The sequence below is a fragment of the Pseudoliparis swirei genome, chromosome 10 (assembly GCF_029220125.1).
Source record: "Pseudoliparis swirei isolate HS2019 ecotype Mariana Trench chromosome 10, NWPU_hadal_v1, whole genome shotgun sequence".
Classification (NCBI taxonomy): Eukaryota; Metazoa; Chordata; class Actinopteri; order Perciformes; family Liparidae; genus Pseudoliparis; species Pseudoliparis swirei.
The window spans coordinates 18,867,041-18,879,747 of record NC_079397.1 but is presented as its reverse complement, the minus strand read 5'-3'; the positions used below and the strand labels follow the sequence as shown (position 1 = coordinate 18,879,747).

Below are 12,707 nucleotides of genomic sequence, written 5' to 3'. Positions count from 1 at the left end.
TCCCCCGTCTGGCCTCTACCGGCCTCTCCCCGTCCCACAGCCTCTACCTGACCTTCTCCCCGGCCTCTCGGCCTTCTCTCCCCGTCTCTGACCTCTATCTGACCTTCTCTCCCCGTCTCGGCCTCTACTGCCTTCTCTCCCCGTCTCTGACCTCTATCGGCCTTCTCCCCCGTCTCACAGCTACTCTACCTTCTCTCCCGTCCTACAACTCTACTCTGCCTTCCCCCGTCTCGGCCTCTACGGCCTTCTCTCCATCAGGGCTCTATGCGGCCTTCTCCCCATCTGCAGGCTCCTGCCTTCTCTCGTCTCGGCCTCTATCCTTCTCTCCCCGTCTCGGCCTCTATCGGCCTTCTCCCCCGTCTCACCTCTGTCAGGCCTTCTCTCCCCGTCTCGGCCTCTATCGGCCTTCTCTCCCGTCTCGGCCTCTCTGCCTTCTCTCCCGTCTCGGCCTCTACGGCCTTCTCTCCCGTCTCCGGCCTCTGTCGGCCTTCTCTCCCCGTCTCGGCCTCTACAGCCTTCTCGCCCGTCACCAGACTCTACGGCCTTCTCTCCCCGTCTCGGCCTCTATCTTGACCTCTAAAATCTCGGCCTCTGACGGCCTTCTCCCGTCTCTGCCCTCTACTGACCTTCTCTCCCGATCACGTCTCCTGACCTCTATCGGCCTTCTCTCCCTCACGTCTGGCCTCTACAAACCTTCTCCCCGTCTCACAGCCTCTACAGCCTTCTCTCCCCGTCTGGCCTCTACAGCCTTCTCTCCCGTCTGACCTCTACGCCTTCTCCCTTCTCCCCGAGCCTCTGTCGGCCTTCTCTCCCCGTCTACCCTCTATCACGCCCTTCTCTCCCGTCTCTGCCTCTACGGCCTTCTCTCCCCGTCTCGGCCTCTATGGCCTTCTCTCCCCGTCTCGGCCTCTCTACGGCCTTCTCCCCGTCGGCCTCTACGGCCTCCCCGTCTCGGCCTTCTCTCCCGTCTGTAGCCTTCTCTCCCGTCTCTGACCTCTCGGCCTTCTCCCCGTCTGGCCTCTGGCCTTCTCTCCCCGTCTCGGCCTCTCGGCCTTCTCTCCCGTCTCTGACCTCTCTGACCTTCTCTCCCCGTCTCCCCAGGCCTCTGCCTTCTCTCCCGTCTACAGCCTCTATCAGCCTTCTCCCCGTCTCACAGCCTCTACCTGACCTTCTCTCCCGTCTCGCCTCTGCTCCTGACCTTCTCTCCCGTCAGCCTCTGCAGCCTTCTCTCCCGTCTCGGCCTCTACGACCTTCTCTCCCGATCTCGTGTGTTGTGGTTCTCCTCCTGTGATACAGCCTTCACTCACCTGGGGACACGACTGCTCACCTGGGAACCCAGCTCACCTGGGAACACCCCAGCTCACCTGGGAACACGACTGACTCACCTGGGAACACGACTGACTCACCTGGGAACACGACTGACTCACCTGGGAACACGACTGACTCACCTGGGGACACGACTGACTCACCTGGGGACACGACTGACTCACCTGGGGAACACGACTGACTCACCTGGGAACACGACTGACTCACCTGGGAACACGACTGACTCACCTGGGAACACGACTGACTCACCTGGGAACACGACTGACTCACCTGGGAACACGACTGACTCACCTGGGGACACGACTGACTCACCTGGGGACACGACTGACTCACCTGGGAACACGACTGACTCACCTGGGACGGCAGCTCACCTGGGAACACGACTGACTCACCTGGGGAACACGACTGACTCACCTGGGAACACGACTGACTCACCTGGGGAACACAGCGAGCATCCTGGATAAACTACACCGCTGTAGTTTCTTCGACGAGGAGATCTCGACCTCCATCTTGTTCCCGAGCCTCCATGACGGCGTGCTGCAGGCCGGAGGGTACGGGAAGCTAACATGCTAACGCCTCAGAGGTGAACCTGAACACGGAGCAATATGCAGAGATATATATATGATGCACACAGATGATACATACATGAAGCTCACTCATGAAAAGCGTAACTCTGGTTATGTGGAAGATTTAAAGTCTGAATAAAAACAAAGACACTAGTTGTCTTGAGGTCATGTGACACGTCGTCTTCTGCAGGTGATGGAGCAGACTGTAGGAGCATGAAGGTCACGTGACCTGTCCTTTAGTGGAGGAACGCTACACATTGTCTCGTGTTCCTCGAGTCTCAACCCTGGCAAGAAGACCACCAGCTGACCCCGACGACCTTGAAGTCCCGGCCTGCCTCCAGCGCCACACGGTGTTTACTGAACGGCTCCAACAGACGGGACTGAAGGTCATCAAGGAAACCGCTTTTTATTATTCACTGGTCACCAACACACCTGAACCTTTATTTCAATGTACACGCGTGTGAACTCAGCCCACATAGACACACACAAATATTTACCAGACGCTATTAGAAAACTAAAATAGAGGCTGCTCCTCTCAGTCTATTCCAAACAAAAGGTCCAGGACACTCGATGACACACGTTGGCTTTGGGGTCAAGGAGTCCTGACCCCGGAGGGCGACGGTCCTCCGGGGAGCGGCTACTGGTAATAAGGCCGGTAGCGGCCCTGGTCGGGGTGGTGAGGCCCGGGCATCTGGCCCTGCGGAGGACCCTGCATCCGTGGTGGGGGGGGCCCCCTGGGAGCGGGCCACATCCCGGGGCTGAGCCCCCCCGGCTGGCTGAACGGGGGGCTGAGGGTGCCCTGGTCCTCGGGGAACTGCTGCATGGCGTTGGGGTTGTAGTGGTGAGGCGGGGGGGCGTTGCCCGGCGGGCCGCTGTGCTGCGGCGGCGGTCCCGGCGGCGGGTGGTTCATATAGGGGGGCATCTGGCCCATAATGTGGCCCGGGGGCGGAGTGATGGGCGGGGGAGCGCTGGACATGGGGGGCCTGGTTGTACACCATGTGCGGCGTGCCGGAGGCCTGGGCCGGATGCTGCATGGGGTGGCTGATGGGGGAGGCGGGGCAGTGCTGCTGTGGAGCCATCATGTGGTGAGAGTGGGACCCCACAGGGGGCTGACCCGGGTAGTCCCCCGGGTGGTGGTGGGGCGGCTGAGCGGGGCCCCCGGAGAGGGGCTCCCGGGAGGAGGAGGAGTCGTCCTGGATGGGCACGGTGATGAGGTTGCTGTGCTTGCGGGTCGTCACCGTGGAGATGCGGAATGTCTCGGGGCCGAGGGCGGGCGGGGGCGGGGCTTCGTGGGACAGGCGGGGGCTGGCGTGGGGTCGTGGCCCCCGTGCTGCAGGGGGCCGGGCAGGTGAACGTGGTTCTTGGGCAGGTGGGGCGGGGGCTTGGCGGTCGAGACCTCGGACTGGGGGGGCAGGTGCACGGGCTCCTGGCGGCCGGCGGCCGGCTTGGCCGCCCCCAGGTGGCGGTGGTTGACATGCGCCTGCAGGTCGCGCTGAGACAGGTAGGTGCGCTTGCAGCCGGGCACCACGCTGCACATGTAGAGCGCGCCGCGCTGGCTCTGCTCGATGCGCTGCACCGGGTCGCTGCAGGTGTACATGGTGAGGCTGAACAGGGACACACGGTCAGAGACTCTGAAGACCAGCGGAGAGTTAGTCACGGTACGCTCACAACACGCCAACAATGTGACCACAGGCAAAGGGCTCACCCGGGACACAGCTTGTCTCCTTTCTTCTCGTGCAGCAGAGCACAGTCGTAGCAGAACACGTGTTTGCAGGGGATCTGAGGAGAGAGGGAGAGCGTGAGGCGAGGCCACGCCTCCAGACGGAGCTCCGCCTCCATACGTACCATGCGCCCGTACAGGTGGATGGGAAGCCCACATTTATCACAGAAGTGAATGGGCACGTCGTCTCTTTCTCCAATCAAATTCAACTGTAGAGAAAAGAGGAAACTCGGTCAGAACCAGGCGCGTCTCTAGGATTTGGATACATCTGGGACTTAGCCCACGGCGATCGTTGTCGACGGGGGGGGTGCTAGTGAGTTTTTCTAGTGAGAGTGTGCTCATCTGTGTGCGCGGATGTGTCAGCGCGTATCACGGCAGAGCGATGCGCGTTATGGGAGCGGCGGCGCTGGGCTTAGCCCAGAGGGTGAAGCAACGAAATGTGAACGCATAGAAACACTCTCAGACAGCAGCTTGCTGTTACGTGCGCCTGCTGCCAGCCTGACTCCGCTGTTTTGGGTGAATGACGTCACGTGCGACCTGGAGGTGTTAACCACTTGTGTGCCAAATCTTTTTCATTTTTTTTAATTAACATTGGCTAATTAAAACATCCGGCTTTAGCCCGGATGTTTAAACCCTAAAGGGACGCCACTGGTCAGAACCACCAGAACATGTCGACCGGCGGCTCTAACTCTTCATCGCCCCCGAGGAGAAGGGACACGCTGAAGGACTGGAACCACTTGGTGACTGTCAATGGAAGCAGAGGGCTCCGTCAGACACTCAACCTCAGAACACAAAGACACTTCTGTCTGTGCAGAGGAACTCCTTGTGGCTGCAGTTGACCTGTTTTACACAGAGTACCTTAAAGATAACAACAATGTGCAACCTTTGCAAACCGAGTGCAGATGTGTGAGTGATCACGTGATCTCATTAACGCTGCAATGAGCTTTCACCTAAACCTCTTTTTAAAGCTCAATGTTGAGCTCTTATTTTGAAGGGCATCAGCAGGAACGCCAAACTCAGCTGCAAGCCCGTTAACGCCGTCACCTAAACATGGCGCTCTTTATTTATTAATGACTCAGTTTACATGTCTGTGTAGTTTGTAATATGTCAAGTAATCAATAAAAGTCTTGAAATTAAAGAGTTAGCATTTCCCTCCATGCCCCCCTGGGGTCCTCTGGAGGACATGTTCACCACTCGATTGGCCTCTGCTGTTCGTGACGTACCTTATAGTCCCAGAACAAGGCCTGGGGGAATCTCCTCTGAGTCGCAAACACGTCACCGGATTTCGCTCCACAGTCAAAGCGCTCCTCCTGCTTGAAGCCAAAGTTATCTGGAACACACAAGAGGAACATCGATGTGAAGCCGGAGCGGACGGCGACACGTCGAGAACTGGAGGAAGATGATCTCTAGAATATGAACTCGGAGCTCCGCCGCGTCTCAGACGGTATTCTTTGGAGCTGAACGAAGCAAGAGGATACGACTGGTGAGCACTCGGCCGTCAGAAGCTCACACGCAATGCTCCCTGGGACACGTAGGCAGTGCTGGCTCAGCGAGCAGAACTCTCGCCTGTCGGTCCGGCTCACATGAGGCGGTGCCAGTCGAACTGCAGAGGCCAAGAGCAGAGGTTCTGTAGAGGGTCTGGGCTGCACTCTTTGGTCTCTAGAGGACTCAGTGACACCCCCTGGTGGAGCAACGGTGAACTGCATGGCGTCGCTACAGCTTCATTGTGAGAACCGGTGTAATAACTGATGGACCCGAGTTCAGAGTGGACAGGGACATCAGAACGGGTCCAACAGAACAACTGAGAAACGATGACCACAACGTGATGTCCCCGATGGGCAGAGACACAACAGACTATCAGTTATTACTCAAACGCAGATTGATCTTTTCTTTTACAAATGACACTTCATGCCCGAGACGGCCGGTCCATTCAAACTGATCTTATTACTAGGGCTGTGAAACGATTAACATTTTTAATCAGGTTAATCACAGGTTTCTGTGGATTAATCATGATTCATCACATATATACATTTACAGGCTCTCAAGACAGGCGAGAGCTCCGAGAAGAGTTGTTGACGGGGGGGGGGTGGTGCTAGTGACTTTTCATGCGTGCAGACCGGCATCGGAACTCTGCGGCGACCGCGATCGACATATGGAGCACCCCTGCATTAAAACATTAAAGAGCCGAGAGTTTTTTTCAACGTGAGAAATACGATGTGTGGCGGGAGTGCGTGAGTCTCACGCTCAATGCGTGACACTTGAGAGCCCTGCATTGCTCACCAGCATCGGAGCTCTGCTGCGCGAGACGGAGATCGGAGTCGTGTTAGCGACACTAGAGACAGAATGACACGCTGCTGGAGACGACCAACAACAGACGGATTGAAGCTCATTCTGCGCATGCGTTAAATGCGTTAAGAGAAAATAACTTGTTAAACCTGTAATTTAATTAACTGAGTTAACGCGTTATTTTTCACAGCACTACTTATTACACGACCTGCACACCTGTTCCTCAGGTATCCCTGGTACATACGGTTCCACCGCGGCCCACCAGACCCAAACCAAGTGACATCGGACACATCGGGGCGACGCCTCGTGGTCCTGAGTGCAGCGGGACAAACGTCCCCCAGTGAGACCAGAACCAGAGGCCCACCTCAACGCGTTGACTCCATTACTTTACATTTTCATACGTCACTCAACCAATGCAGGAGGAGGAGTAACCATGACGCCCTCCAGGCGGAGGCTCCTCCTCCTGATGACCACAGCTGGAGCCGCGACTCGGACCCCAGCGAGGAGCTCGTGCCTCACGGCAGCCAGCGGTTGGTCCGGTGGCCTGAACACCACGGCGGAGTCGTTGGAGGCAGCCGGCGACCCGGCGGTCCAGACTGTGTGGGTCCGGTGGTTCTGTTGGCGCCGGGGCTCGATCGACAGCTTCCGCATCAAACAAGCCGGATCCCAGGGGCCACAGGCCCGATGGGTCGTGGGTGTGACGCCACGGCTGCAGAATGTGCCTACCGGGTTCCACAGGCTCGGTCTTGGCGGGCCGGCTGCCGGGCCTCGGGGCGCGGGCCGGGGGCTTGGTCCTGATGGGCTGCTTGGAGATGAGCTTGATGGGGATTCGTCTCCGGACATCCGGGCCGCCCAGAGTCCCAGAGCCGTCGCTTCCTTGCAGGTCATTGTCTGTGGGGGAGACACAGCTGCTTCAGAGGCGGGTCACTCACTACAGACACACCAGAACCAGAACCGCAGGTCGACGTTTGTGTTTCACATACAAGGAAGGCGTCATGGCGGTGCGAGACGACTCAGAGCGAGGATGAGGAAGATAAACATGGGATGAAGGGCACAGACGGGCCGGCTTCAGAACTTTAACCAGTCAGTTTAAAGTGACGCGCTGTGAGTTCAGTGAATAACTCGAGGTCGAGTCGGCGGTGCACCTGTGCGATAGGTGCAGGACACTTCTTGGACATCTGTTGTAACATTAATCGTTAATTAATAGTCCTTTTGGAGACGGCTTTAAACCGGCTGTCAGACTCATGTGGTCCAAGTCGTGATGCGCAACAAGCACCGAGACCGCGAGGCTCACCTGACGGACACGTGACTCTCAGGTGAGGAGCACACCTGTCTGAGAGCCTCGTCAGACAGGTGTGCTCCTCCCTTTGATCTCCTGAGAGGAGCGCCCAGGTGAACTCATCCTCAAAGGAGCACACCGGTCTGTCAAACTGATATCCCGGAACAGCGATGTCTGTCGAGCCCGAGCGGCCTGCCGCCCCGACCGGAGACAAGACGCTCAGAGCCTCGACCAGCACCGGAGGACGGGAGCAGCTGTGGCGGCGCGTAGCTAACGTTCATTAGTTAGCACGATGCTAACGTCGATGTAGCATTCGCGCCGCAAGTCAACCGGAGCACGAGCAGCATTCACCGTTCGCCCCCGGTAGTTCCGGTGTGAGCACGGGACCGAGCGGCTTCTCTATACCGTAACGGTAACTTATTGCTCGGCATGGCGCCGCTGCTCTATCGAGAGCCAGATGGAAGCTAACGTTAGCCTGTAGCACGTTAGCCGCAATGCTACTCTGGCACTAAAGTGGAGGTCGGAGCAGAACAATGTGCCGAGAGGAGGACGTGAGGCTATCCGAGGAGCCGAGGCCCCCACCCGGGGGCCCGCGAGGGGCCACGGGCACCGGGGGGCACATGAAGATAGCGAACGGCCGCCTGCCGGGAGGCTTAGCTTACCGCTCGGGTCCATGATCCAGCGAGTGACCGCAGTGCATTGTGGGATGGAGAAGAGGGGGAGAGGACAAGGGAGGTGAAGAAGATTAATATAAATTAAAAGAAAAAGCATTTAGAAGGTAAATGAAAGGATGCATTGTGTGAGGAGTCCTCGGGCTGTGGAAGCAGAGCGGCCCTTCATGTTGGAACTGTGTATGTATATATATATATATATATATATATATATGTATATATACAGGACTGTCTCAGAAAATTAGAATATTGTGATAAAGTTCTTTATTTTCTGTAATGCAATTAAAAAAACAAAAATGTCATGCATTCTGGATTCATTACAAATCAACTGAAATATTGCAAGCCTTTTATTCTTTTAATATTGCTGATTATGGCTTACAGCTTAAGAAAACTCAAATATCCTATCTCTAAATATTAGAATATCATGAAAAAGTATACTAGTAGGGTATTAAACAAATCACTTGAATTGTCTAATTAACTCGAAACACCTGCAAGGGTTTCCTGAGCCTTGACAAACACTCAGCTGTTATAATCTTTTTTTGCTTGGTCTGAAAATATTAAAATTTTATGAGATAGGATTTTGGAGTTTTCTTAAGCTGTACCATAATCAGCAATATTAAAGAATAAAAGTCTGCAATATTTCAGTTGATTGTAATGAATCCAGAATCATGATTTTATTTTATTACATGTACACATGTAAACATACATGTGTACATACTGTCGCCTACATGAATACATGTATACATGTATACATACATGTGTACATACTGTCCGCCTACATGAATACATGTAAACATACATGTAAACATACATGTATACATGTAGGCGGACAGCATGTACACATGTATGTTTACATGTACACATGTATACATGTATGTTTACATGTGTACATGTATGTGTACATGTATGTTTACATGTGTACATGTATGTGTACATGTAGGCGGACAGCATGTACACATGTATGTTTACATGTACACATGTATACATGTACACATGTAAACATACATGTATACATGTACACATGTAAACATACATGTATACATACTGTCCGCCTACATGTATACATACATGTAAACATACATGTATACATACATGTAAACATACATGTATACATACTGTCCGCCTACATGAATACATGTAAACATACATGTATACATGTACACATGTAAACATACATGTGTACATACTGTCCGCCTACATGAATACATACATGTAAACATACACGTACACATGTACACATGTAAACATACATGTGTACATGTTGTACGCCTACATGAATACATGTAAACATACATGTATACATGTACACATGTAAACATACATGTGTACATGCTGTCCGCCTACATGTACACATGTAAACATACATGTATACATGTACACATGTAAACAAAAATGTGTACATGCTGTCCGCCTACATGTACACATACATGTATACATGTACACATGTAAACATACATGTGTACATGTGTACATGTACACATGTATACATACATGTATGCATGTACACACACATGTATACATGTATACATGTGGCGGACAGCATGTACACATGTATGTTTACATGTACACATGTATACATGTATGTTTACATGTGTACATGTAAACATGTAAACATACATGTATACATACAACATGTATGTATACATGTGTACATGTGTACATGTAAACATACAAACATACATGTATGCATGTAAACATACATGTATGTACATGTGTACATGTACATGTATACACATGTAAACATACATGTATACATAAATGTAAACATACATGTATGTATACATGTAAACATACATGTATACATACTGTACGCCTACATGAATACATGTATACATACATGTATACATGTACACATGTAAACATACATGTGTACATGTACACATGTAAACAAAATGTGTACATGCTGTCCGCCACATGTACACATGTAAACATACATGTATCCATGTACACATGTAAACATACATGTGTACATGCTGTCCGCCACATGTACACATACCATGTACACCATGTAAACATACATGTACCCATGTACACATGTAAACATACATGTGTACATGCTGTCCGCCTACATGTACACATACATGTATACATGTACACATGTAAACATACATGTATACATGTGTACATGTACACATGTAAACATACATGTATACATGTGTACATGTAAACATACATGTGTACATGCTGTCCGCCTACATGTATACATGTATGTTTACATGTACATGTAAACATACATGTGTACATGCTGTCCGCTACATGTACATGTAAACATACATGTATACATGTACACATGTAAACATACATGTGTACATACTGTCCGCCTACATGAATACATGTAAACATACATGTATACATGTATACATGTAAACATACATGTGTACATGCTGTCCGCCTACATGTACACATGTAAACATACATGTATACATGTACACATGTAAACATACATGTGTACATACTGTCCGCCTACATGAATAAATGTATACATACATGTAAACATGTATACATGTAAACATACATGTGTACATGCTGTCCGCCTACATGTACACATGTAAACATACATGTACACATGTAAACATGTAAACATACATGTCCACATGTACACATGTACACATACATGTATACATGTACACATGTAAACATACATGTGTACATAATGTCCGCCGACATGTATACATACATGTATACATGTAAACATACATGTGTACATGCTGTCCGCCTACATGTACACACATGTAAACATACATGTATACATGTGTACATGTAAACATACATGTACATGCTGTCCACCTACATGTACACACATGTATACATGTACACATGTAAACATACATGTGTAAATGCTGTCCGCCTACATGTACACATGTAAACATACATGTATACATGTACACATGTAAACATACATGTCACTGTCCGCCTACATGAATACATGTAAACATACATGTATACATGTGTACATGTAAACATACATGTGTACATGCTGTCCGCCTACATGTACACATGTAAACATACATGTATACATGTACACATGTAAACATACATGTACACATGTAAACATACATGTGTACATACTGTCCGCCTACATGAATACATGTAAACAATAAACATACATGTATACATGTACACATGTAAACATACATGTGTACATACTGTACGCCTACATGAATACATGTATACATACATGTATACATACATGTGTACATACTGTCCGCCTACATGAATACATGTAAACATACATGTAAACATACATGTATACATGTAGGCAGACAGCATGTACACATGTATGTTTACATGTACACATGTATACATGTATGTTTACATGTGTACATGTACACATGTATACATGTATGTTTACATGTGTACATGTATACGTATGACATGTATACAGCATGTACACATGTATGTGTACATGTATACATACATGTAAACATACATGTACACATGTACACATGTAAACATACATGTGTACATACTGTCCGCCTACATGAATACATAGATGTAAACATACATGTATACATGTGTACATGTAAACATGTAAACATACATGTATACATGTAAACATACATGTATACATACTGTCCGCCTACATGTATACATGTAAACATACATGTATACATGTGTACATGTAAACATACATGTGTACATGCTGTCCGCCTACATGTACACATGTAAACATACATGTATACATGTACACATGTAAACATACATGTATACATACTGTCCGCCTACATGTATACATGTAAACATACATGTATACATGTAAACATACATGTATACATGTACACATGTATTATACATACTGTCTCATGTAAACATACATGTATACATAAATGTAAACATACATGTATACATACATGTAAACATACATGTATACATACTGTCCGCCTACATGTATACATGTAAACATACATGTATACATACATGTAAACATACATGTATACATACTGTCCGCCTACATGAATACATGTAAACATACATGTATACATAAATGTAAACATACATGTATACATACATGTAAACATACATGTATACATACTGTCCGCCTACATGTACACATGTAAACATACATGTATACATGTACACATGTAAACATACATGTATACATACTGTCCGCCATGTATACATGTAAACATACATATAAATGTAAACATACATGTATACATACATGTAAACATACATGTATACATACTGTCCGCCTACATGAATACATGTAAACATACATGTATACATGTGTACATGTAAACATACATGTATACATACATGTAAACATACATGTATACATACTGTCCGCCTACATGTATACATGTAAACATACATGTATACATGTGTACATGTAAACATACATGTGTACATGCTGTCCGCCTACATGAATACATGTAAACATACATGTATACATGTGTACATGCTGTCCGCCTCCATGTGTTGGCTCTATGATAGCTGCTGTCTGAGTCCCTGGTGTCCATCGGCTCCTCCATCTCCTCTATCAAGATGTTAAACTGTTCAACATAATGCTCGCATGGTGTCGTTATGATGCATGAGGGATAACTTTATGTTATAAGTGCGGCTGTAGCTCAGTGGGGTAAGAGGGCCGTCCTGCAACCGCAAGGTTGTGGGTTCGATCCCCGCTCTCCCCATTAGTTGCAAGTCGAAGTGTCCTTGAGCAAGGCACTGAACCCCCAGTTGCTTCCCGGGCGCTTCACCGCAGCCCACTGCTCCTTAATAACTAAGGATGGGTTAAATGCAGAGAACTAATTTCCCCTTGGGGATTAATAAAAGTGTATATTTATTTATTTATTTAAGTGTCGCAGCTCCAACGGCTCATCGAAGCTGGAGTCAGTGCGCGTGCACCGCGGAGGGCGATG

The 12,707-nt window shown here is 49.2% G+C and overlaps 1 protein-coding gene across 1 annotated transcript; it reads right to left on the bottom strand.

Annotated features, from left to right (window-relative positions):
* Positions 1–2,439: 2,439 nt before the first annotated feature.
* Positions 2,440–7,883, bottom strand: LOC130200490 (E3 ubiquitin-protein ligase Hakai-like). Its single transcript, XM_056424831.1, is given in 8 exon segments — positions 2,440–2,875; positions 2,877–3,210; positions 3,213–3,496; positions 3,598–3,671; positions 3,738–3,821; positions 4,836–4,942; positions 6,625–6,789; positions 7,840–7,883. Coding segments are annotated over 8 exon segments (1,407 nt in total). The 5' UTR covers positions 7,853–7,883; the 3' UTR covers positions 2,440–2,529.
* Between the last annotated feature and the right edge of the window lie 4,824 nt (positions 7,884–12,707).